Source organism: Musa acuminata, chromosome BXJ1-8 (assembly GCF_036884655.1).
Source record: "Musa acuminata AAA Group cultivar baxijiao chromosome BXJ1-8, Cavendish_Baxijiao_AAA, whole genome shotgun sequence".
NCBI lineage: Eukaryota > Viridiplantae > Streptophyta > Magnoliopsida > Zingiberales > Musaceae > Musa > Musa acuminata.
In genome coordinates, this window is record NC_088334.1 from 4,313,742 (window position 1) to 4,341,156 (window position 27,415).

The 27,415-nt window shown below is 43.0% G+C and overlaps 3 protein-coding genes and 2 long non-coding RNA genes across 6 annotated transcripts; 3 read left to right on the forward strand and 2 right to left on the reverse strand.

The window, feature by feature from the left end:
- The first annotated feature begins 389 nt into the window (after positions 1 to 389).
- On the forward strand, positions 390 to 3,046 carry LOC135587138 (large ribosomal subunit protein uL3c-like). Its single transcript, XM_065078175.1, has 2 exons — positions 390 to 998; positions 2,441 to 3,046. Exons 1-2 carry the CDS (start codon positions 428 to 430, stop codon positions 2,728 to 2,730), a joined length of 861 nt encoding a protein of 286 aa, XP_064934247.1. The 5' UTR covers positions 390 to 427; the 3' UTR covers positions 2,731 to 3,046.
- Positions 3,047 to 4,963: 1,917 nt separating this feature from the next.
- LOC103993716 (phytochrome A) lies at positions 4,964 to 11,719 on the reverse strand. Of its 2 annotated transcripts, none has more exons than XM_009413886.3 (6): positions 11,248 to 11,719; positions 10,991 to 11,091; positions 8,644 to 10,872; positions 7,640 to 8,456; positions 7,049 to 7,339; positions 4,964 to 5,402 (listed from the first exon to the last, which is right to left on the reverse strand). In XM_009413886.3, the coding sequence occupies exons 3-6, from the start codon at positions 10,697 to 10,699 to the stop codon at positions 5,177 to 5,179; spliced, it is 3,390 nt and encodes a 1,129-aa protein (XP_009412161.2). In that variant the 5' UTR covers positions 10,700 to 10,872; positions 10,991 to 11,091; positions 11,248 to 11,719; the 3' UTR covers positions 4,964 to 5,176. The 2 variants fall into 2 exon arrangements, with proteins under 2 accessions (XP_009412161.2, XP_064934248.1); XM_065078176.1 differs by having other exon boundaries at positions 10,991 to 11,085; positions 11,248 to 11,682.
- A 1,295-nt stretch (positions 11,720 to 13,014) lies between these two features.
- On the forward strand, positions 13,015 to 13,734 carry LOC135588924 (uncharacterized). The gene is made up of 2 exons (XR_010476530.1): positions 13,015 to 13,158; positions 13,278 to 13,734. It is a non-coding gene; the product is annotated as an uncharacterized LOC135588924 (long non-coding RNA).
- Positions 13,735 to 14,549: 815 nt separating this feature from the next.
- LOC108953575 (uncharacterized) lies at positions 14,550 to 24,678 on the reverse strand. Its single transcript, XR_001979352.2, has 5 exons — positions 24,625 to 24,678; positions 24,404 to 24,495; positions 16,549 to 16,822; positions 15,716 to 15,890; positions 14,550 to 15,641 (listed from the first exon to the last, which is right to left on the reverse strand). It is a non-coding gene; the product is annotated as an uncharacterized LOC108953575 (long non-coding RNA).
- A 1,999-nt stretch (positions 24,679 to 26,677) lies between these two features.
- LOC103994314 (agamous-like MADS-box protein AGL80) lies at positions 26,678 to 27,415 on the forward strand. The gene has a single exon (XM_009414640.2). The coding sequence runs from the start codon at positions 26,678 to 26,680 to the stop codon at positions 27,413 to 27,415; it is 738 nt and encodes a 245-aa protein (XP_009412915.2).

A 27,415-nucleotide genomic window follows, 5' to 3' on the forward strand; every position in this document is an offset into this window, starting at 1 on the left:
AAGAGCATGATAACTGTGTTTATAATATTTATATTTTATGTATAGGCATTGCAAAAGGTAATTATCTTATTGGGTCGGGTGGGAAATGAGACGGTGACGTCCGACCCGTTTTGAGGGTTATTCTTGGATCTCATATGATCGGATGATGAACCGCCGATCGGGCAATTTTTATTGGGTCGGGTAGGAAAGGAGACGGTGACGAAGTGATACCGTTTCAATTCCCGTCCGACCCGTCTTGTGAAGATTACGGTTCGATGTGGTACGGTTTTGAGTCCAAATTGGTCGAACCGAATCAAATCGGGTCGATTGGATGTATCGCGGGTCGGATTGAGATTGACGTCCCCGCATCCGTTCCATCTCCTCCCTTTCCGCTCACCTCTTGGTGGATAAGACAGAGCGGCACAGCGCCGAGAGCAGTTGTAGAAGAATGGAGGTGTCGTTGATGAGCAGCACTCGCTGCTCTTCCTTCTCGCCCTCTCCCACCTGGAAACCCTCGGTCTCCCTTCTTGCCCGCCCCGCTCTCCTCTCCTTGCGCTCCTCCTCGTTGTGTCCTCTCGGCCCTCTCTCCTCGTCCAGGGACCTCCTCTCCCGCCGGCATGGCGGGCGGAGGGTGACGGTCATGAGCATGGAGGCGGGAATCGGCGTGATGGGGACCAAGCTCGGCATGATGACCTACTTCGAGCCCGACGGCACCGTCGTCCCCGTCACCGTCGTCGGCTTCCGCGAGGGCAATATCGTCGCCCAGGTCAAGACCGCCGCTACCGATGGCTACGACGCTGTCCAGGTGGGCTACCGCCGCGTCCGTGACCGCAAGCTCACCAAGCCCGAGCTGGGCCACCTGGAGAAGGCCGGCGCCATCCCCATGCGCCACCTCCAGGAGTTTCGACTCCAGTCCGTTGACGGCTTCGAGCCCGGCCAGAGGCTCGTCGTCGAGGATATTTTCAAAGAGGGTGACCTCGTCGACGTCTCCGGCAATTCCATCGGCAAGGGGTTCCAAGGTATCGTCTTGTTGCTTTCTTAAAACCCTATTTACTCCGGGGTACAATCCGATCTGAGCTTTATATGCATCTGGTCGAGAAGGCATACATTCTCATCACCATACTAGACTTCAAACTGGATGCTTCATTTTGACTCCATCCACATTAGTTTTTATGCACAACATGAGTATTATGACCACAAAAATCATGTTGTGCCATCGGAATGACCTAAATCCTATTTAATTCTGATGCAACACCATAAGATTTAGAGTTGCCCTAGTGCAAGCTCAAACGCCACTTTTAAAATGCAGAACTGGATTGAGATATGCAATCATTTTTGGCTAAACGATTTTGTTTTCCAAGTAGATTTCAAGGACTTCTGTCTTGAGAGGAGCATTTAAATTAGCATTGCTCAAAATTGGTGACAATTGACAATCACACCAAGGTGGTAATTGTTTGGTAAGTTTGGAAGATCTTAGGTTCTTACAGTTATTTTGGATTCATTTTTTTCAAGAAATAGCTGGATTTTGGTTTGAAAATGTGTATTTGTTCAAGGAATGCTCTGTTGGTCTTCCATGCCAAAGCACTTTGATGTAGGAACCATTTACCGGTACCATAATAATGGATAATTCGAGGTGTATTCTTAGATTTGGTTGGAATATAGGCATGCACAGGTTCAACCATCAAGGATCTAACTGAATCGACCTGATATGTTTCGTCGTTTGGGTCTTCTTCAGTCTCAATTTGACCCTAGTGTTTGTGTTGTGAAGTTGGTTTGAATGCGAACTGGTGTTTGAGTCTATGTTGGCTGTAATGTACCATGTTAATATGGCATTGGCAAGGAGAATTGAGCCATCAGGGGTGTGCAAACGATGTGCTTGCTTAGGATGCCGACTGGCATGATGTTGGGCTACCAAGTCCGGTTTGTATTTCTCTGGTTCTACATCATTGTTTTGCATTGATGTTTCATGTTGATATACTGTAATTTTATTGTCCATTCTTACACGTTTTATTGTAATACATAATGCTCTGCTTTGTATGAATTTCTACTCTGAGGACAATTAGGTATCATTTATCTTATTATTTGTTTTCCATCCGTATTATGGCAGATTAATTTGGCACGTGGATGATACATTTTATCTTTATTCTAGTTTACTTCATGAGTTCTTTTTTGGCTCTTCACCATATGCCTTTTTCTTGGACATCTGTATTATTTTTGATCTATAATCCTCAATCCGTAAACCAGATAATCATGTGTGAACTATCAAGTTATTGTGAAATATAATCTACTGAATTGAGTTCATCCCTGAATTTGCATCTAGACTGGTAGGTGTGTGGAAGAAACAGCCATCTAGACTATCTAATACTTCATGCATGAATTTAACTTGACATGTTTGAAGAAAGTGTATATTTGACTGCAAAAAATTCGGCCGGAAGATGAAGAGGATCCTTTTTCCTTGCAGGTGGAATCAAAAGGCACAACTTCCGTCGTGGACTGATGACTCATGGTTCCAAGAGTCACAGAGCCCTGGGTTCGATTGGTGCTGGTACTACTCCTGGACGTGTGTACAAGGGAAAGAAGATGCCCGGAAGGATGGGAGGAACCAAGACCAAAATCCGAAAGCTGAAGATTGTCAAAATAGACAGCGAATTGCGAGTGGTCATGATAAAAGGGGCTGTTCCTGGAAAGCCGGGCAACCTTCTCCGAATTACGCCTGCCAAGATTGTCGGGAAAAATATACCCAAGAACTAGCACCCATCTATCATTATTGTGTCCAATTCACCTTTCGGAAATCTGGTTGCTTCCCTTTTTTTTTCATTAGTCTTCAGCAGTACCTATTAGCTTTCTTTATGGACTATGCTGTTGAACAGAGTCGTAACCATCCCAGCAGTTTTCCCGGAAACCTGGTTGTTTCTTCAACTTCGAGCTTTGTAATCCAACATGTAGTGTTACTACAAGTATGGAGATGGATGTTTCTGTATAATTGTGTGTATAAACCTGATAGCATGGAAGTTCAATTTGTGTATAATTTTGACTTTTGAGATATCATTCATCAATGATTATACTCTCTCTCTCTCTCTCTCTCCTCTCTCTGTCTTCTATCAGTGTTATACAAAGTTAGAAGACATAGCACGTTGGATTTTTGCGTGTATAACATTAACAATCTACCAAAAATGCTTACCTGATGCTACAGTTTCCTGCTTAAATTTGATCCTTGTTTGTGACATGATCAAATTAGCACCAACCGTGCTGTCCTAAGTGTCTTCGCCTCGCTGTTGCTCGAGTCGCCGTTGCGCCTCCCTCGAGGCCTTACCCAACTCCTCGTCTCCCGGCAGTTGCGCTTCGTGTCGTGCGAGCTTGTAATGAAGAATTGCCTTCTCCGCTTCTCCCAATCTGAAACGAGTTCATGCTGATGCTTTAAGTGGAAATATCTGAGGTAGGAGAAGAATGTCGTTGTGGAATTACCCGAGGTATAGTATGGCTAATCGTCGATGCGCCCTGCCGAAGCAAGGATCTATTCGCACTGCTTCTTTGCACTCGCCGACGGCCTCCAGGAATCGGCCCATGGCCATGAGGGGGGCTGCCTTGTTGCTCCCAAGACGATGCTTTGCCCTGGTCGATCAGAATGGCGCGATCATACAGTGCCACCGCCTCCGCGTATCTCCCCTACTTGTACTCCTCGTTGCCCATCTCCTTCAGCTCCTCTGGCTCCAACCACTTTGACAGAGCTAGGCAGCGTACCTCGGGTGTCGCGGCCGAATCTTGCTAGCCGTCGGAGGAGATCCCGCCTCTTTCCTTTACTGTCTTGGGCAGGTAATCGAGCACGTTCCGGCTCGGAGTGACCGCCTCGGAAGCCCGGATGTTGCCCAGGTTCCCGAAGACCATGACGCCACCGGAAGACGTGCGGACGAGGGCGCTGGTGGTCGTGGATCACGCCGTCGAGCTGGCCCGGCCGGCGCACTCGACGGGCAGCCTTCCGGCGGCAGCCTTGAGGCAGCCGGGGGCTACCGTCTTGGAATTCTGCGGCGCCGGCGCGGCGGGTGGAAGGGCCGCGCTCGTGGGCACCAAGAGGGACGCCTCGTCATCGGACGCTGCTCGCCGGCGCTTGGAGTCGGAGGGCGGCAGACTGGGGCTATCTGCGACCGGGTGACGGGGGCTCGAGAACGGATTCCTTCGGCGATAGATGCTATTGTAAATGACGCGAAGGCCACAACCAGAGGCCGCCTTCCCGTCCGCCGCCATGCGCCGGTGCTTCCTCTTCCCTACGTCGCATTTGATGGAGGAAGAGACAAGACAAAGACGAGCCAAAGAGATGTCATCCACCCTCACCCTATCCCATTCTGCAGCTAACAAGAGGGAGGGAGAAGAAACACCATGGAGCAGGGGAGTTCGGAGTGTGATTGACAGACCAAAAAGAACACGTTCTTCCCCTTCCCTCCTCGAATTCTGACTGACTTTTGGAAGGCGAGGGAAGAAGCAGAGAAAGGAAGGAAGAAGAGAGCATAGAGAAGAAGAAGAAGAAGAAGAAGAAGAAGAAGGGGGGAGGCGCTTTGGCGCGTGCGTGAGCGGAGGAAGCGGACGTGGGAGAGATACGGACCTGAAGAACGGGAGGAAGACACCGTAGGCGGATGCATGAAGACGTTTTACATTTCAATCCTTGGAAAGCTCGTAAATATCCTATCAGCCCATATATATATATATATATATATATATATATATATATATATATATATATATATATATATATATATATATATATATATATATATATATATATAGTTACTAAAAATATAATAATAAAAATAAGTAAATTATAATAAAAACCAAATCAAAAGGATAGTCATCTCCTGTTTTAGGGATGACAGTACACATTACAACACCTGCAACTAAATGGCTCCACAACCAGACTCTGATTCATGAGACTGTAGCAACTTGTTTTGCCCATGAATCAATGATCAATACCATGCAAGCTTCATGCAGGGAGTAGAGCCACACAGCAGTTCATTTTAAGATCAGATTCACCCATACAAATAAACTTCTCAAAGTCATTTCATTATTGCATACAGAAACATCAACCGGACGGGCTCGCATTAGTACCATGGATATCGGCAAAACCTAACGGAAGCAGAAGTTCATTAGCTCACTTGGTGGTGGACTGACATCGGACACAAACACTATGAGCCTATTCCTGGGATCATCAAACCAAAGTCCTTGTGCCCCTCGACTTCGGGGCAGAAGCAAGCTCCACGGAGACTATGAATCCTGACTTGCCAGCTTCCCTGAGATAGCGCACATCGCCGTTCATGAGCCTGAGCAATTTCCTGCACACAAGAAGGCCGAGGCCCTCCTCGGACGGATCCTCGCTGGTTCCAAACATTTCAGAAAGAAGATCATCTGGCACTCCGCTTCCGGTATGTGTGATCCTGAAATAAATCAGCCAAGAAAGATTACAGCTGAGAATACAGGATTAATTATTGGAAAGAACAGAAAACGGCAAAGACCATGGAGCATTTCCCTTGATCGACTAACCCTGTGTTACTGGTGCACTAAAGCTCTTCTTTGGACCTGTCAACAACCAACTCAAATATAATCATTTTGTCTAACCCTAAATTGGCACCACTACCAAAGGTATATATAATAACAAATGCTTCATGTGCCGACTACCTAACGCACGAGTTAGATCTTGACAGAAGAACCCAACTTCGAGCCCACACCCCTCTCACCAAGTGAGCACATTAACAAGTATGCCTGACACTGTTGAGTCAAAGTCACCATGAATCAGAAATTAGGAAGTGCCATATGTTGTTTATAACTCAGAGAAGCGAGATTTTTAGAATATAAAGTTTAAATTGTAAGTGCACACTCAAAAATAAGCTACCTAACAAAAACTCCTACAAACAACTCGCTGACCTGGACTGGTGCAATATCCTTAAGACATCAAACATTCCAGTCTCCAATCTCGAATCCCGATAACTCCAACTTAGACAAAACCGTAGTCCCCGAAAAACTTCCAATGGTAGGTGGATAAAATTGAACATCATTCTCCATCGTCTTTCAGCCTTGTACAATTCAAACTCCAGTTAAAACCAAAGCACCAGCAAGTACAAGCTGACGTGACACAAAGACCACTTTTCAAATTGCCCTATACATATTTGTTTTAATACTAAAAATTCCTAGTCACAGCCTCATACCGAGAACAACCTGAAGTCACCACTGAAATACTTACTGAAAAACAAAGAACAAATATCAATAACCAACATAAACAGAGAATAAGAAAGAATGCAACCTATATAAGAATTTCAAAGCACTAGCCAATATAAGAACAAGATATATTACTACAAAGATGAAGGAATTTGTAGTAAATGGATATTTGAAATCCTCAAACATTGTTAATAATCAACAAATATGGCCAAACTGTAATATCCCGATTTAGTCTCACATTAGAAGTGGACGACGACTTGGATTAGCTTGGTTTGATGTACTACACTATTGTTAACTTACATCATACTTGCATCCATCCGACCATAAGTCAATCCAAGTTTTCGTTCACTTTCAATGTGAGATTAAATTGGGATATTACACAGATACTGAGGGCGGGATGATTATCAAACGATAAACATATGAACTAAAATTGGAAATACAACAATTTGACTCCCAAATACTCACACAAAGTGGATCATTATCACTAGAATCTACGATGCTGGAAATGTAAGTATTTCACTACAGCCATACTATCATTGAGAACTAAAGGGGATTATTTTATACATTACTTGCATACTCGTATTTATGTTAAAATTTATCAGCATTTTAAGATGTTGTGATAGGTCCTAGCCTCATGATGAGAAAATATTATATAAAGATCAACTTTATTAGAGGAAGACAACACTGGTTAGCAGGAAATACAAGCAACCAAGAATAAACAAGCAGCATAAATATTTGCATTCTGCTGAACTACTACTTAGCACATATGAGCATCTTTAATAGAACTAGTTTTGTATTGACGACAGCAATTACCATTAAAGAAAGAAACTGTTCTAGAACCAGTTACAGGCCGTTGAATCTATCATACCTCAGTTCAAGGTGTAATACATGGAGAGATTTTCCCAGTTGATCCTTGATAAGGCTAGCAGCAATTTCAACCAGACCTCCAGAAGGAGAGGATTTCACAGACACAAGCAAGAAACCAGCAAGGATCTGTTGAAGCCTAAGACTGTCACCAAAAACACCTTCATTCATGAACCCATCAGACAGATCATAGACTATTCTGACTCCCTTTGACTGGCTGGCAAGCATGACTTGACTTACTGCAGTAACCACCAAATCATGCAGCACAAACTCGACCATTTCCAGATCTAACCAGCTAAATGAAACATATAAAAAGGATGAATTAACATCAGTAAAAAAATTGTAGATATAGTACAAAAGAAAACTAGGCCGAACTAGCACTATGCAGGACCCTCCATCCATGCCAAATCTACATGACTCTTATGCATAAAGATTAAATTCATAAATAGATAATAAAAATTTCTGATGGGGTCACATGGCCAATTATGGAACATGTTGACATGACCACAAAGACAAGATTTTTAGGACACTAATAAATGACTTGATTGGGGAGAACAAATCTGTATAATCTAATAAATACCATGATGAGATTTACCTGTCCATAATGTTCTCTAAATCCAAGTCATCAAGAATCCTATTTAACTGGCGATGACATTTTGCCCCAGTATTAAGGAGCTGTCTCTGTTCATCACACAAGTCAGTTCCTTCCAGCATCTTTCTTGAATGCATTATACCTGAAAGGGGATTCCTAATTTCATGCCTTATATAACCCAAAGCCTTCAACCTCTTCATCACACTCTGCTCAGAGATTTGCTTCACCTGGAGCACATGTTGCAGCTCATGACTAGCAGTATGAAGAAAGCAAAAGACTCCTGTGACCATACCATCCTCGCCCACTTTCTTGCTTACTGACAATAGGCACTCCACAAGTTTACCATTCCGATTGATAAAACTAAAAGGAGCCTTCTCAGTTTCTTGCCCTGTCATTGCATTGTTAACTAAGATGCTGAGAATTACATATGTGTCTTGGTTCTTCATGCGGCAGCAGGCTACATGACTCCCGAAAACCTCCCCCAAAAGCATCTTGTCTATCACCTCATCTCTCTGCCACCCAGATAACTTAGTCATAGCTGCATTCCACTCCGAACACCATCCAAATTCATCTGCACCAAATATTGGAGGTATAAGCGGACTGGGGTTATGGACAATGGCTTTATAGTCTCCTTCAATCCGGGTAAATTTGTCCAACACCATCTTATGACCAGTCATATCTTGAGCCACAAAACAAACACCAACTACATGATCATTGATGTCACGACTTGCACAAGCATTAACGATCAATATGACAGGACCATCATCACTCCGAGGACCATAAGTTTTCATTTGAAACTGCACATTTTGCTCCTCTTTTCCTGATCAAATACAAAAATAAAAATAAGAGTAGCCTATTAAAAAGAAATAAATAGATATAATGACTGAGATGTGAGAAATATTATGCTGTAAACCATAAGGGCTGTGATCCAATACAATATGGTATGGGGCCTATGGGAAAATTGAAAACCAAGAAATATGAGGAGGAGAAACAGAAGGAGCATTTACCCTGTAATGCCAAGTGAAGCATCTCCCTGACAGCATCTGCTGAACATTCTTCCACGAGGCTAAGCAAATGTTTCCCTATTGCTTGGTCAACTGATAGACCAGTCAATTCAGCAATTTTAAGATTCCATCCATTTATGATGCCATCAACATCCACAGCTAAAATTGGCACAGTCGCCGTCTCTATTAGGCGGACCATTTCATTTGTTACCGCCTGCAGTTCTACCAACCCTTCAAGTTTAAGGTCATTGATCCTGGAGTCCAATGTGTCCTTTTTGCTCGCACTGTCATTTTCATTCAGGGATCCCCTTAGTATAAGTTGTAGCGAGTGAATGGCATCCATCTCATAGTCATTCCAAGGCAAGCTTTTCATCTTCACGACTTCAAGGAAAGCCTTGAATGAAGATCTTGGGTGCATTCTGCTACTGTCATCCTTGTCTGAAGGATCATGCTTTGCACCTCCCCATCTAACTTCATCAGCAGTATGAGATCTGAACCAAAAGAGGACATCCCTGGACGTTATTCTGGCAGCAGCCATTCCACAAACTGAATCGCCAAGAGCTGACGCACCTGGATATCCAGCATCCATTAGACTATCAGTACTTAAGCCTGTCGAATCCATGTGATACTCTGTTAGCCAGTAGGCAATGTCCCGTATCTGTGGCTCAGTTGGAGCTAAACCGAGTCGCCACACCTTGTTCTGGTAAAGAAGTGCAGCACCACCACATTTTACTAGATCCATGATATTGGGACTCTGAGTTACAATGCCTATAGGAGAAGTTTCTTTGAGCAGCATATCACACAGGAGAGTCTGGGTCCGCAAGATGTTCTTCTCACGTATCTGGTTCTCTAATTCAATCTCCTTGCTGACATGTATCGCAAACACTTGCATTAAGAACTCACATGCATATCTTAAGGGGAAAGGGACAAACCTTGGGGTCTCGTTGTGGCATACAACAAGCCCCCAAAGCCTCTTCCTCTTCTGCCGCTGTGGTTGTTGCCCTGCCTCTGTGTCATCATCCTCGTCACCTTCATTTACCACCACAGCCATAACTAGTGAAGCAATCGAATTCATGTTCTCCATATACTGCAAGTGACAACTATGTGGTGCTCGGAGGGTAGATCCACAGAAGGTGATGTCAAAGGGAAGCTTGTCGTCTTGGTATATCTTGATGGACTTCGCACGACAATCACAGATCATTCGAACCTTGTTTTTCATAAAGAGGAACCTGGCAGCCTGGGGAATGTCTGTCGCCGGATAATGTAGCCCCAGATAAGGATCCAGGCCTGGCTTTGTGATCTCTGCGAACACCTCACCATGATCATCCTCATGGAACTTGTAAACCATGACCCTGTCGTAGCCAGTGAGCTCAAAGACTTCATCTATCACTGTATTACACAGCCGCTGAATGCTGCCACCATTCAGGGATTGAAGCTTAGCTATAGCCTTGGCAGCGAGTTTGTAAGACTGCAGAGCACCAGCGGCAGTCATGGGCACCTCACTAGGTTTCACGGGTTCGAAGTCTACGATCAAACAACCAGTCACACGGTGCACAATCGCATAGAAGGGCTTACCGGAGGTCTTGCAGTGGACTAGGATGGGATTGAGCAGAGACACCTCGGCGAAGCCAAGAGCCTTCTGCAGCGCCGCCGTGCTAGGAGAAGTGAAGAGAGACCTGACGTCGGTGCCGATTCCGAGCACGGGGTGGTCGCCCACGCTGGGAACCGCATGGCTCACCATGGTGAGCATCTCCGGGGCGTTCTCGCTGTAGGCGATGACTTTGAACGACTTCTCGTCGAGGGCTAACAAGCAGCCGAAGGACTGGATGAACTTCCCCTTCTGGATGTGCTGCAGGTAGGCCGTGACCTTCTCCGACCTCCTCTGGTCCCCGGAGGGCGCCCGGAGCGCGTAAACCGATTGCAAGTAGTCGAAGGACTCGCCGAACTCCTCGAAGTCGGCATCAAGCTTGGCGTCCACGGTTGTCTGAGCCACTATCCGGGCGCTGTGCCGGCTTCTGCTGGAGCTGGTGGAAGACTGCGTGGGCCTGGACGACGACATCTTCTTCAGAGCTCGCACCAAGGAAGCCGAAGCCCGTCGGGAAAGGCGACGCCTTTCTTATCGCGTACTAAGATTGCGAGTGCGGCCACGCCTTTCTTATCAACAAGGAGATGTTTTGTGCATCGCTAAGAACAACGCCAGAAGAATCTCCAAACTGGGGATTTACTTTTTCACTGCAAGGGACAGAGACAAACCCAAGCATCATCCAGGAGAAGCGGAGTAAAAAGACCAGACGTCTTACGACTGCTGCCGAACTGAAGCTGGAGACACAGCAGCAAGCATGAAGCTCACCGATCAAGATTTCTGCCAGTAAGGTCGAAGTATGGAGCTAAATTTTTTTCTTGCAGAGCAGCAGCAGGTCCTCGCTACGACCAACTTTCTTCTTCCTTCAGCTTCGACACAGAGCGACAGGAGAGGATGCAAAAAGGTTAGCAACTTTCAGTGAGTCACGCGGAAAAACTTGGGCAAGAAATATCCCCTCCCACGAAAAGGTTTGAAGGAGTTGATGATCTAAAGGAAGAAGAAGATGAGAAGAACCCCCGGTTTACCCTCGAGAAAACCCCTCGAGTGCTCCCAATCTCGGTAATTCCACCGCGCCTCTGAGGAATCGCGAGGATTCTCGCGAACGGCACCCGAATCCTAAATCCAAAATCCTCACGCATTCCAGGGAGCAGAGCACAGGGTAGTCAAAAACCGGAAACCAGCGAAGCCGAAAAACCAGGGAGCGGACGGGGCAGATCAAGTGAAAGTGCGTGCGGGCGTGGACGCGACGAGAGGGGAGCGAGCACCCATTTGGCCTCTACTTTCGGGGTTGGAAGAGGACCAAAAGTCACGTCCACGGCCATGAGCCGCAGCCCGCGGCAGGGCCGGGGCGCACCCGACCAATTGCCTCGCCCGGCCGGGGGTTCACCAAGAGTCTCCAACCGGACTCGTTGTGCTCGAAAGCCGGGCGCCGCGCTGCACCTCTACTCCCTCCCTCACTGTCGTCGCAGTCACGGATGCGGCCAAACCCAGCAATCTATTCGAGGATTGAAAGAGGAAAGAATAGGGGGACGAATCCAAGCGCGGATATAAGGATGCAATATCTCAGCGACGAGTTCACGTCAGTCACGTTAAACCAATGTGACATTTTCCAGCATCATTACATGCGTATCCATCCATGTCAGTGTATAACATAGTTATATGGATTATTTTTTATAATGTTATATGGATTATTTTTTTTCCTCACAAAATATTATATATAATATTAAAATAGTTACATTATAAACAGTTTTTTAAGAAGGAATATTAGAAATTGTGATCATAATTTGATAATTTTTTTTAAAAAAATACTATTTATATTTATTTTTTTAATTAATAAAAATATTTGTATATTGACAATAATATATTGGAGTAAGGAAAAAAATGTGCGTTCCACTAACTAAAGACGCCTCGCTCGCTGTAACGCACCCGAATGATTGACCAGGTCGACGTCTGGTGTTCCTGTCATCTCCCAGGTGTTGAGGCACAGAAGACGCGGGCCCACGTGTCGGGAGGTTTGGGTAACGCAGCAACGAGTAGAAATAGGATAACAAGCATAGGAAGGATGACAGCGGATATAACGGGTCGGATCCTTTGAGGTGTTGATATCGATCCAACCCAACCGAATCGTTTCCAGGTCGATGCCTCCGTGTCGTCTCTCCCTTCCAAGTGTCAATCCAAAGACGACGCGGGTCCCTCTTCTCGCAGCTGTGGAAGGCGGGGGCAACGGGTAGGAATAAGGTGACGGGGTTTAACAAGGGTAGTAGTAGTAGCCGACTTAACGGACCGGACTTTTTGGACGCTGAATCTACTCGACCCGGTAAATGATGATTAGGGTTGTTGTCGTTAGCGGAGGCAGTTAGTCATGGATGAGGCAAAGTGACAGCTGTCACGCATATCCTGTTAGTGTGCGTGTTCCGATCTTTTCGTCGAGTGGTGACCAATGTCGCGACTTGAAACCGACATACTCAAGTGATCCCACGTCGAAGCGCAGACACGATGCTGCGATCTACATCCTCGTTGCTTTAGGGATCGTGCAGGCATATGATAACCCTTCATCCGGAGTTTTTTTAGTGCCAACGCACGAATCATAAAGCGAGGGTCGAAGACATCGGATTCTCCAGGCCCCGCGAGGAGGGAATCTTGTGGCGAAGACGCCTGTAGCCAGTGGATCCCGGAACCAGAAGCTCATCTTGGACGTGCTCCGCCGTGCGAACAGTGGACAGGAATGCTGACGTGGCACGATCGTGTACTGGTTGACTTCGAGGGGGTGCCATCCAAGTACCGACGGCCATGGCAGCAGCACGCTCCTGTGCTTCTCGGTGCGCGAGAGAGAGAGACAGAGGACCAGTGGGAGTTCACGTGGGCACCAGGCGCCATGCCAGGCTTCCCATTCCCAATTAATATTGCGGAGCACTGGTCGGCAACAGTGGCACATGGTTCCCATCATCGTCCCCACCCACCATCCTTTCTCTCCCCCCCTTTCTTTGTCCTCTTTGGGGGTGGGGCAAATCCCGATCGACCACCTCCGTTAACTCTCTCGGTTGGTCCTTCGCAGGTAGATCGGAAAAAGAAACAAAACAAACAATGCTCTTCGTTTTCCTAATGATCTCTGCACCGCGGCGAAACAGAGGAGAGTGGGCGGCATGTGGAAGGGGCGAGCGGGCGGATACGAGGATCGGGTGGCGTGATCACCCCCCCGCCCCCCCTCTTCCTCCATCATCTCCTGGGAATCCCTCCACAGGCTTCCGCGGCGTTTAAGGAAGGCTGCCCCAACCATGGCTTTCCTCTTCCGTGCTCGATGGGCAACATCGAGGCTCTTCGGACAGGTACCAAGGCCGGTTCACATGTCCCCTGTAGCACCAAGTACTCTCAAAGTGGCCTCCCCATTTGCTCCGTGTTCATCTCCTAGGTTTACTTCGTAAAGTACTCCTGTGTTTGGTTGCATGTGTCTACGTCTATTCCGTTATATTCTCTCTCATACTACCAGCAAAATCTATTTACCATGGATTCAATAGTTCATCCACCAAGTGAGAAAAGTGTTCTTTAAATGTGAACTGCATGTGTTGACACAAATAAAAATCAATGTAGTACATGACACAAGTTTGGGCTTGGAGTGGCAGAAGCAGGAATCCGAGCAGGACAAGTCTGTTTCCGGATGCAGTTGGGGTTTAATTGTTTACAATCTATTCCAAGGCAAAAAGGGCCGACATAACATAGTGCAGCATCTGTTGAACAGATGCTGATCCAAATCTCTTCCTCATATCTTTTCGCCTAATCCTTGGATTTGATCTCCAGTTCAAAGGTACAAAGCTTTTGCTAGTGCAGCAACATGGAGCCAACAAGTAAAAGCAAGCATCTATCTATTGGACGTGAATGAACTTACATAAAGATGCGAGTGAATAGGTCATTTTGTCCATTTATCTTGGACCGGTATAGCCTTCGATCTAATATCAAATCAATTCGATTAACAAATTAGTTACTTGAGTCAGCTGCATGTTTCGAATAGGAGTAATGTTATTGAGTGGTATTAAGGTAACTAATATCCTACTCGGCGTCATTCCTAAGTCTATTTTGAGAGATAGGGGACCAAACACCACATTGATCAATTGATTTCTAGTTTGGTATTGGTAAATTGGAATCATGATAAGTCCACATGCTAATCGCTACTGATATGATATGATGACGAGATTAACATCAATTTGCTATATGGTCAACACCACCTTGATGCCACATGATCAATACATTATCGTCATGTGGTTGATAGCCTATCACCATGTTATTGACACCTCGACATCTCATATCCACGGCCTGTGAACGTTCTCTAGATTCGATGCAATGCGATCCCACTTAAGATTGGACTAGGAAAAACATGGTTTTGAAACCTCACTATAAAAGGTTCGTCAGGTGTAGTCCTCAACCCTCTGAAAAGACTCATTCTAATGCATTCGGCTCTGAAGGACTTAAATTCTAATACATTCATCTCAGAAAGACTTGACACTTTGTGGACCCCTCATAATCAAGACTACCTGAAACATCAAAAGAGGCTTTGTCGGGCACAATTAGCTTCACAAGGTTTAGTGCATTATGAATCAATTGGGTTTGACACTTTCAAATGCCAATCTAACAAGTATAGAATTGGAACTCAATTAGCTCCAAATCGATATCCTAATCAAACAACCATAATATACATTAACAACCTCAACTCTCCCGTTGAGATTAATGATAAGCATATTTAGTTCACATTAATTAAGGAGTAAGAAAAGAAAGACCTTATAAATGCCAAAGTCATCCTCTAAAGACCCATATTGGAGCTCATCCCGAAAGAGCAAAACTATGCAACTCACCCAAAGCAAGCAATTTCTCGCAAGCCCTCGTACTTACACCAATGATGACACATGATGACTTATCAACTAGCAGCACTAGAAGGAGAGCCTAAACCTCCAACTTCGTGGTTAACATCCACTAACGAGCGATGGATCGCCCAAGCGAGCCAAGGACGAGGGCCTTGGTCTACCAGATAGTGATTATTGTTGCTATTGTTGGTTGCCTCACCGACTCCCCCCCAAAGTGAGAGGATTCAATAGTTCAAGAAGACTTCCCCCTCGTAAAAGGCAAAGGAGCCCATTCACTCGCTCGGATCAAGGGTGGCGCTTCATCTACCCTTCGACACTGACTCAATACTAATGACTGAGCAAAGGGCCCGACCGACACTTGTTAAATAGGTTATGTGCCAAGGCCCTCCTTTCCTCTTCAAGCATCCCGAATGTCTAAGCCGAGGCCCCGAGGCTTGAACTTCCAAGGCAAATTCTCCCCTATTCTCAAATGACCTGCTCCTCTGAGACGTTTACAAAGCAAGGTACATTGCAACCTTCTTCCTATGCTTCTCGATGGCTGAAGACGTTGATGCAAAGATCCATGTCTACAATGCATCAAACAAGCTTAATGCCAAATCAAAGAAGTGAAGATAAAAGAAAAAAGAAATACGTCACCTACCCTGAGACATAAGGTTGAGATCCAGATCCTCAAGCCACTGCTAGCTCACCTAGAGGATGGTGATAGCCTCGTATAAGGCTCGAGCAACATGGCGAAGTTTATCTTTCTATGACCCATGCAACTTCATTGATAGGCCACCCCTCAAGGAAACAAAAAATTACATTCTCTTCTAACCCTTCAAAATGTCAGAGCCCATTTAACTTTGTAGCCAAATCAGGCAAAGATAAAGTAAGTTAAACCTATGAAACAAACGTCACGAGACATAAGCAATAGGGTCAATGTCTGAGTGATATCAAGTCTTCAGCATTCGCAGACAAAAAATGCAATATAGACTAGGGGTTCAAGTGCATTCCCCAATCATATAAAGACTTAAATTATAATATATTCAACTAAAAGACTTATGCTTAGCTAACACCTCACAATCCATTGAAAGGAATTTTATCGAGCATACCCCCACAACAATCTTATAAGGTTCAACACATTGTGAATCGAATGGGCATGACATTTACTAACACCCGTATGAGAAGAACCTCGATTGGTTCTAAACTAACATCCTAATCAAAAAATCAAAATATTAATGCATCTATTCTTAAAGTTCACAAGCTATCCGTTCATTGGTTAACCCTCACAGGATGGGACCCATCACGAGTGTGAGCCAAGCTAATCGTTCATTAATTTAACTCTCACAAACATGATAAGATGGGACACCACAAGCATGAGCCATGCAGAAATTCAGTTAACCCTAAAGTTAGATAAGCAAAGAATAAATAAGACCACTGATATGTACAAAAGGAAAAGTGAGAAGAAGTTTGAACCAGCAGAATGGTTCTTACCTGCTCAGTCGACAGGTTCCAATGTTTTGAGTGCTGATATTGCTTTCCAATCATTTCTTCTTTGCACCTCCAGATTTAGACTTGTAGTTTGTAGATGTTCCAATGGTTCTTGATCAACATTTCTGGTCAGTCCTTTCTTTGCTGATCATTGTTTCGACCCTCATTGCCATTTCTAAATCTTGATCTTCAAACCTTCCAATCTTTTAAGCATCTTTGCAACATAAAAAATAGTCACCTCAACCAACTCGACACCAAATCCAGGACACATAGTCATCTGAAAATACCACCGTACAAATAAATACTTTAGAATTAAATGGAGTTATTCTCTTGGCACTTCTTCTGCACCAGAGACATCTGATCCAAAATTTGAAATCTCAGATGTAAAAGTTCAATGGTGATGTCCTGGCTATTGCACTTCATGCAACATGAGATTAGCAAGACAATCTCCTGCTGGAAAATAGAAAGGACATATGGGATGCAGTCACATAAACCTACTCCAAGAAGTGTGCTGCTAACCAATAATATGAATTGAAGAGGCAGATTGTCCACTAAATAAGGTAACTAACCAGTTACCAACTACTATGTTATTCTGAAGGGACTTTGGTTAGGACTAGATCTCTGTCTGGGTATCAAAATGAAATAAAGAAGCTTAAAGATATGATTGAATGAACATGAATTTTTAATTTTCTGGTTGAGCCTTAATCCCAAGTTTAATGAAGTTTGTGAAAGAGTCCTGGGCAGAGGCCTTCTCCCATCTATTAAAGAAATATTTCTCTTAGTTCGTGAAGAAGAAGGTAGGAAGTTAAGCTCGTCTGTATAAGAATTCAATCTGAGAAAACTTAACCTTGGCAATCTCAAAATTTTTTTTGCATGCTACAAGGAAACCATCCATGGACGAAAAAAGAAAATTGTGACATGACTATTGCTCAAAACCAAGATATACTCGAGATATGTCTTGGAAACTCTATGGTAAGCTTGAGCAAAGGAAATACTATAACATTCTAAGTTTAATTCCACATAAGAATACGTAAAATTATGAATTGATTTATAAGAATCAGATAAGTGTATTACTATTATATTGGGCTTAAGCATTTTGGGTCAGTGACTCAATTTCAATAGATATGTAAAGTTATCTCATTGAATCTAATCATGAAAATTGATATCAAATCCGACCTAATATTGGATAGGTAAAATACTCGAATAGGAAAATCCTACCCATGAATAGAACTAAAGGGCACGTCATAACGCAGAGCCACCATAATATTGGGCCTCACATGCACTTTGATTCTGGACCTGTTATATCCATGACAAGAACGTCAAACCTTAATGTGGGGAATCAATTACAATCCTAATATATTAGGAAAATAACTATATATATAATTCTTAGGCAACTATCCTATTTAAATTAGAAATACCACTATTTAGGAAGATAACTATAAAGGAATACAACTGTATTCTAATTAGGAATAGAGTTATATAAAGATACAACTTCTATATTCAAAGAATACAATTGCCATAGGAATATAGCTTCCATATTCAACATTTACAACTTCCATATCTGTGTGATTCTCTAACACTCCCCCTCAAATAGTTGCAAATGTTTTGTAATCGAAGCTTGTGAACTAATGTAGCTAAAAGTACTACTTAAAAGATCAAAATAAGTAATCCTATGTTGTTGTGTTGTGACAATGAAGTAATAGAAGTATTGCCCGCAACTCTAATTCATTATGATAAAACCAAATATGTGGAAATAAAATGACATTTCATTAAAGTAAAGTTGAACGGTAGACAAATCTGCATGCCTTGAAATTCATCCACAAAATCGATAGTTGTTGCTTTGATAAAAACTTTACTAGATCCAATATTCTATAAATAACATGACAAGTTTGGATTGCAAAACATATTTACAACTACTTGAGGGGGAGTGATAGAGAATAATAGATACGGATGATTGAATTCTGAATGTGGAAGTTATATTCACGTGGGTGTTGTATTCCTAGAATATTCAAACCCAATATGTCTGTATTCCTAAGTAGAATATTGTTGTATTCCTATAGAGTCATCTTCCTGAATGATTCATGGGGAGATTGTAGCATCCCCAAGAACCACAAGTAGAAGCCTATATAGACTCAAATTACACTAGATCTATTGAAGATAGAAGATCAATTTCCAATTACTACATATTTTTAGGACGAAATCTGGTCACTTGAGGAGCAAGACGCAACCAATGGTGGCCCGATCAAGTGCAAAGCTGAATTTAGGACCATGGAAATAAGGATTTATGAACTAATTTAGCTAAAGATAATAGTAATGACTTTGAAGATCAAAGGAAGTAATCTTATGTTGTTGTTGTGTTGTGACAATAGAACTATATTAAGTATTGTTGGTTCACGACAATAAAACCAAACATGTGGAAATAAAATAGCATTTCAACAAAGAGAATTTGGATGGGGACAAATTTGCATTCCTTGTAATTCATCCATATAACAGTTGGTTGATGCTTTGACGAAAACTTTATCAGATCCAATGTTTGATAAATTACTTAACAGGCATGGATTGCAAAATATATTTACAACTGCATAACGGAGAGTGTTGGAGAATCACATAGATATCGAAGTTGTAATTCTTGAATACAAAAGCTATATTCCTACAAGAGTAACCGCATAAGGGAGAGTGTTGGAGAATCACATGGATATCGAACTCGTAATTCTTGAATATGAAAGCTATATTCCTACGAGAGTTGTATTCCTATAATATGAAAGTTGTATCCCTATATGAATGTATTCCTAATCAGAATATAGTTGTATTTCTATATAGTTATATTCCTAAATAGTCATATTCCTAATTTAAATTGGATAGTTAGGATTTACATGTATAGTTGTCTTCCTAATATATTAGGACTGTAATAGGTTAATTGTATCTTACCTTTCATCCTTATTCTAAATTTGCAAGCTCATTCATGATGAAGTAAAGAATCAAATTACTTATTCTACATAATATGTATGCATATTCCAAGGTTTGCGATTTTGTTGGACAGGTATGCATGGACTGATATTTATTGGTCAAGATGCTAACTAGTATGTGGACCACTCCAATGTCAAGCGGTTAGATTTGGTGTGTTAAAAAAGAAATAATTTCTGGGCTCGAATCGCACCTTCACCATTTACTCTTTGTAAATAAAATAAAATATTATATTATAATAATAATACTGATGATGTTAGGGCTCGCAGAGGAAGTCGCGAGCCCATTATCCTCTTCTCACGAGGGCACCATCGTCGATCCTCCTCTTCTTATAGTTTGTGTGCGAACCACCCAATTTCAAGGGGTCCAATCTAGTGCACTAAAATATTAACAATGTTAGGTATCGCGAAGGATGTCACAAGCCCGCCACCCTCCTCTTTTACAAGGACACAGTTGTCGATCATCTTCTTTTCTCCTCCTCTTCATCTTGTTCTTCTTCTTTCTCTTCCTTCTCCATGACCTCTTTTTACTTCTTCCTCCCTCTCCCTCCCCCAACTTATCGACATAATGAGTGTCGATACACCGATATCAACAGAATGTACCAGTCACAATGTCTGATACGAAATTGCAAACCTGGTATATGCTATCTGATTTTACCTTGATATGATGAAGCATTGGAGAAACATTCTGCCTGATGAGGATGCTAGAAATTTAAATGGGATGTCAGAATTTTAAATGGAGATTATGACATCTTAATAATTAGGGGAAATTGTAACATTGCAATGACATCGAATTATGAAAAACAAGATAGAAAAGTAAAGACTTAGATGTTCTATTACTAACAACTCGGCAAAAGCCTACTTCACCGAACTATGTTCCTTAGGTCATAAGAAACTTGGCAAGAGTCCTCAATATGCTAGCTAATGGAAACACCTTTAGTGTGTAGGTTACATTTTCATCCAAGCTCTCTAAGTTAATGGATAAGGACCATAATGTGGTAGCAAATCTGAAAGTGTATTTTAATTAATTATGAAGAAAACAAACTTTGTTTTGTCAATTGATTGCTTGTGTCATATCAACAAACTAAAAATACTACCAGAAACTCTAAAATCATCTGGATAAAATATATAAATAAAAGCTAAAAAAAAGGCATATAGAACAAATAAGAATGCTCAATAGAAACATAAAAAACTACGTGAAGGAAAGACAATTTCACATAGGGTTCGCCTTACCGATCCATACTGATGTACCGACCACCATCAATATGGCATGTATCAATCCGTACCAACATACCATGTGTCGGTGTGATGACACGTACTGACAATACGAAAAAAATTGGCCGACACGAGCTCTAAAAATTCTTGAAAAATCAAAAAAATTAGATTAGAACTTTTAAGTTGAAAATAAATATAAATTTAGTATAATTTTAACAAAATAATCTAGATTTGGAAAGAATAATGCCACATCTTTTTTAAGCTTTAAGAAGTAGCTTTGTGGTACATTCCGAACCGTCCTTCTATTGATATTGAATTATCTAAAAAGAAATGATTTGAATTGTTAGATTATTTTTTAAACAACTTAAACTTTAAGATTCAAATGAATCAAGTAATCAATCGATAGATATACCCAATTCTATCACAAAAAAGAATGACGAAACTCCACAAGCGATAAATCGAGGTCCTCGATCCTATGTATTTATATATTAGTTTGATATGTTTGTTGGACACAATCTTGAAATTGATCCCATAACATAGTATATTGATACGCCGTATGTCCTTGATACATCAATGTGGTGATGGTTGTAGTCTAATCGTCATGAACTACACATGTCCGAGGCAACTCCTAAGGCAAGTATGATTATGGCATGTATTAATGAGAAGCATGGAGAACGTCAGAACTTCTACTTTCACCACTGATCTGTTGTTCTGTGTCATAAGATCGATCATCATACTATTGCTCAAAGAAGAATGTGATAGAAAGAATAGAAGATAAGAAGAATTATTGAAGAAGCTTTATTGAAAAAACTTTAGCTTGAATGCATTAACATGTCCCTCTCCTATTTATACAGATTAGGAGGGAGGATTTCTCTCAACAGAATAGAGAGATTTCCTTATGTAGTTAGGGAAATCTTATTTGCTATCATGCCCCCTCAAGATGGTGCTCCTGTCAATGATATCAATCTTGGATCGATGCAAAGCAAACAGTTTACGAGCCAGAGGCTTAGTGAGTAGGGCAAGAGCAGATCGCTAGTGCTGCTGTTGCTATTGCTGCGGCTACGACGACGGCGGCTGCAACGGCGATGACGACAACTGCAGCAGAGGAGAAGCCGTAGCAATAGAGAAAGCTATAGCAATGCTGTAGCAGAGGAAGAAGAAGCAGAGGACAACAGCTTGGGAGAAGAGCAGATCATTGCTGCTACAGCTGCTGTGGCTAGGACGGCGGCAGCGGCACTTCTCGCTCGAGCGAGATATGAGAACGAGGAGGAGAGATCGCTGGTCGGGGAACGGTTGCGAGGCTGCGTCGACTCTGCTTCTGCAGGAAGAGGCAGAGGAAGGCTGACAGTAAAGAATGCCACCAACGCAGGGAGGAGAATAGGGCGCGGCGTGGTGGCCCTTGTTCAGCTTCGAAGGAGGCCGACCCAACGATCCTGGAGGACGTCCATGGAAAACGCTGTACTACTTTGAGATGGAGTCGCGGTCCACGAGGCAGTAGGAGAAGGAGCTGAGATTCAGTGGAGTCCGACGGGGAGACGGGTCTACTTCGAGATGTTTAGAAGTAGCCTTTACGGCGAAAGCTCTGATACCATGATAGAAAGAATAGAAGATAAGAGAATAAAAGATAAGAAGAATTATTAAAGAAGCTTTATTGAAGAAGCTTTAGCTTAAATGCATTAACATATCCCTCTCATATTTATACATATTAGGAGGAAGAATTTCCCTCAACAAAATAGAGAGATTTCCTCATGTAGTTAGGGAAATCTTATCTGCTATCAGAATGATCAATTATTCCCATACTACTATTAGTCATAAGATTCTTCATAATATAACGATTGTGAATACGATAAACTTCGCTCCCTGTCTACGTCATGTAAGCTCTGTCACATCTACTCAAAATCATCCACTGTCTTCCCCTTCCATGTACAAACTTGACTAGTATCTCGTCGAGATTCATGATCTAAATCTTGGATGGTATGCATAAAATACTGCTCCTCGATCCATGCACCACCCTCAACGTAAACGAGACTATCAACTCCTCGATGTTGCCGCCATCATTAATTAAGGCACTACTATCCACGCCATTACCATATCTTTGGACCGAGATAGTTGTTGAATACGATTGAGAAAGTGTCTCGTCACCTGACTCGATTCTTTCTAATGGTGAACTGATGCTACCATCTTCCCTTTTACCTTTGTCTTGCACGCTGGTTGGACGATTGTGATGATTGGGTGTCTCTAGTTCCTCGAGTAATCCAATTCAATATTATCTAACTCCTCCCGTCACATTCTAACCAAGGGGAATCTTCCTCCTGCTGAGGATATGCTTCCTTTTCTTATATTGCCTCGGTGATAAAACACAAAGGACGTGGAGAATCTCCTGCCTCATCAAGTAGAGGATCCTCTTGGTTCTTCACTACTTCGACTCACTCTATCATTGGTTGTCAATATTCTTTATAGTATTGGAGGTCGATAAGATCAATCTCCTATTCCTCTGACTTCTTTTCCAACTCAGCACGCCGCAACCCTAGCCACATGTTGTAGTGGACATATATCAGTTTCTCCAACTATCTATACGATAGTATGTTGCGAACCTTCATATGAATCAATACGAAGGTCGACCAATTACGTTCGCAACCACTTGATGTCGTCATATGCAAAAGTACACGAATGATAACCTTCCTTTAATTTAGTATCTCTTCCAAAATTATAATCACCACTCGATTGCAAAAAGATATAAATAGGACTTTATTAGTATAATAAATAATTAATGTTAAATATGATTTATGATCAATATATGTGTAACTTTTTTTTACCGGGATCCATATCGTAACGACACAATATAGCTACGACATCAAAGAATGAACCGATTGTTTCTTGAAATAATCAACCCTCCATAATAGCATCAACTGCATTGACAATATTTGGCAATAGTCCATAATAGCTTTTGGGGTTGAATGTGTTAATTTTATAGTTAAATCAAACATTTTAGTCATTCCCCAACAATTTTTCCCAGTATATCAACGTTCATGTCCACCTCGTCAGAAAACAATTCCAAAATAATGGTACCAATTGAGAATTCTGCCTCCCTTCTCTAGTTGCTCTTGGCCACATATATAGCGCGCCAATTATTTAGTAACATTCACAGTGAAGTGGCACAAGAATTACAGAATGGCAGAAGAATCTGTTAGTAATAAGCTTCAGTTATTTAATGAAGCGTCAAAAATGAATAAACAGAAAAGGCAGATTCTAATGTCATATTTAATAGGTACATATAGCCTGGTCTCACGAATTAGATATACAGAAAACATATGCAGCCAATTGGTAGTTAATGAAAGTTGGGACATCCATCATAAACCAGCAACAGAAGCAGGAGGCAACTATAGGATGAGATGCTTATGATTCACTTTTTCGGATGCCAAATGTGGTAACTCAATTAAAAAATAGCTTATTCCCTTACTCTTAGTAGTTTTTTTTTTCCTTCTCGATAAGACTAAAGCATGCAATGGTCATACAGTGTTTGATAGCTGCTTAAAATTTCGAGTTCCAAATGTGAATTAAAAGGAAATTTAAAATATTCGGATTTTAATTGCAAGGAAAAAACTCGAATAGTTCTGTATGCTAGTTTACACATATAAATATCAAACTCATGTAGGACTAAAAAGTTTTAGTCAACATACCTTCAAGGCATATAATCTACTGCAAACTAGAAACATCAAAAACAACCTTCACTGTCCTTTTGCTATACTTTTCAATTCCCTGTGTCACCAGCCTGCAGCAGTAGGAATCATCACCTGAATGGGTTCAGAAAGGGGAGAAAAAGAGCAAAAGGACCAGAAGCAGCACGATGGGAAAAAGTCAGATATGTCCCAAAAGGTACTTATAGTGGACAAGCACTAACCTCGATTGCTGCATTCAGATCCTCGGTAGCATCTTCTCTCTTTGAGTATCTAAAGTGTGCAAGAAGCTTAAAGAACATTACTATTCGACCATGAAAATGTAGGAGAATAAATTAAAAGAATTCATATAGAAGGTTAGTAATGACTTGCCTTTTGGCAAGTTCTTGTTTCTTCAATTCCGGTGGCTGACCATCAAATACATAACTGGCATGACAAAAACAGAAAGCTGCATTAGAAAACAAAAAAAATGAGAAAACATAACTTCCCAGATAAAGATGTGGACTTACACTGGCTTTTTTGCCAGTGTAACAAATGGCTTTTTTGCCACACCAAACGTCAAAACAAGACGAACAAACAAGCAATCCCATTGAGTATAGATTAAACTCAAGATTCAAACTTCTTTCTTGTCATTAATAAAGAAAATAAAAGAAAAAAGGAAAGATAGAAATGATTCGTCAACCTTGTGACTACCCCAGCCTCGTTGGTGAGGGTTTCCATACCAGTCCTTCCCACGACGGTCTATACGAAACGGAAATAGCCATAAATTACGAATCCGAGAAAGATTAGGCGGGGAAACGAGAGTTCAAAAGCTCCGCAGCCGTCTGTCATGACCCAAACCCTAAACTCGTCTAAGCATATCCAAGGAACTCTCGCACGAGAAACCAAAAAGAAAATATCTAATTAGTCACAAAGCCCAATGCTACAAAGTAGTGATGAGAGAGGACACCGGACAAGGAACTGGTAGATGCTCATACTGGTACTGACCGCAATCTTCCGGCCGAAACAGCTCTCGAACTTCTGGTCCTTCATGGCCTTTGGGGCGTTGTCCGCGAGGAGCTTCGTCCAGCAGGTAAAGAGCAGGAGACGGGGGACCCCATCACGCGGGGAAGAAGCTAAGAGACAACTACAGGGACAGAGGAAAAACAAAACCCTAACCTTGATTCCCATGCCGACGGGGATGAGGAAGCTTCGGTCGTAGAGAACTCGCAAAATAGAGACTAGAAAGACCGAGATCGAACAAAAGGGAGAACGATGAAGAGAGAGGGTTTGGGCGCTTAGAAACACTTCTATTTCCCTTCCCGCCTCACCGACTCATCTATGTTTGTTTGTATCCGTCATCATCCGCTTCCGTCCACGACGAAGAGGTAGGTTTGCTGGGCCGTCTAATGGGCCACATCATTGTGGAGCCCATTTCGATTGTATAACCATTAATCTCAAATTTTAAAGCTTAAATTATTAATAAATGATCCAATATATCTAAAAGTTTTAATAAGATCCTAATGTTATTAAGAGATCCTAATGTTATTAAGAGAGGGATTGTGTTAAAAGTAGTTGAGAGAGTCAGATAATAGAGTCATTCCTTTTGTTCTGTTCCATGCGTAAGGAACAAGGAAAACACAGCATAACTTGGATTTTGCCATCTCCATCTTGTCTAATTGAAACTGTGATGGAATCAAATTTGGAACTCTTCTGATATCTCAACATGTCTTCCTCGATAACGTCATATGCACATACAACTGCGCCTGCCTTATCACTTTGTGCACCCTTACGTACGTCGATCAGCCATGACCAAGCCATGCATTGCATGCACCCCGCACATCACAGGACGTAAGGGTTAGGAAATGAATGACTGGTGTGCGCTACGTGCGTGCATGCATGCATGCTTCGCCGAGTTACAGGTTCGGTGAATGAGAGTGTGGCGGCCCCACAGCTCATTGCCAGTTTTCCAATCGTGGCTTGCTGATGAGGCTGTTTGCTGTTATGGAAGAGGCAATCCAACCGGTCTGGCAAGTGCAATGTCTAGGGAGAGGATCGGCTACGAGCACTCAAACAGCGAATTTATTCGAGATCGCGTTTTTAATGGCCACAACATCCCAAAAAAGCATCGCCTCCCTATTTCTCGACCGATGATTGGATACATAGTAACGATTGTAGGCTATCATGGATTCTGATCATAGTTCCGCTTCCGGTCGTTCACACCCCTTCGTTCTTTCTTTCCATCTCTATAAAGACCGCCGGCAAAAGGGACATCGGTGTGTTCCTGTCCTGCTTACCATGGCTAGGAGCAAGGTTAGGCTATCGTGGATTGTCAACGACTCCACACGCCGCGCCACCCTGAAGAAGCGGCGCAAGGGGCTGTTGAAGAAGGTGGAGGAGCTGAGCATTCTGTGCGGGGTGGATGCGTGCGCGGTGGTGTACGCGCCGAACGAGCACCAGCCGCAGATGTGGCCGCCCCCCCCGGACACGGCCCGGATAATAGCGCGCTTCAGGAAACTTCCGGAGATCGAGCGCACCAGAAAAATGATCAACCAGGAGTCCTTCCTCCACCAGCGGGTCTCCAAGCTGGTGGAGCAGCTGCGCCGGCTGCATCGCGAGAACCATGAAATCGGGATAACCAAGCTGATGTTCGAGGGGCTCCGAGGCCGCGATTTCGACGACCTGTGCCTCGAGGACGCCTCTGCCCTCACCTGGATGGTGGAGACCAAGCTGCGAATGATATACGAGAAGAGGGAGGAGGTCTCCAAACGGCTGGCCATGCCCCCGCCGCAGCCGCAGGCTGCCGCGGCTCTTGCGGCCACCGCCACTGAGACGCAGCAGACGCCACCGGCCCAGCCACCGGCCCCGCCACCACCCACGGGGTGGAGCAACCCGGTGAACCATGGACAGCAGGCGGTGGAGGCGGTCCAGCAGCCGAACTGGGTCACGGACGTGATGGTTAACTGGTCGCAGCAGGACAGCGATAATTTGCTTGTGGATCTCACCACCACATGGCCGGCTACCCTGTTCCACTGA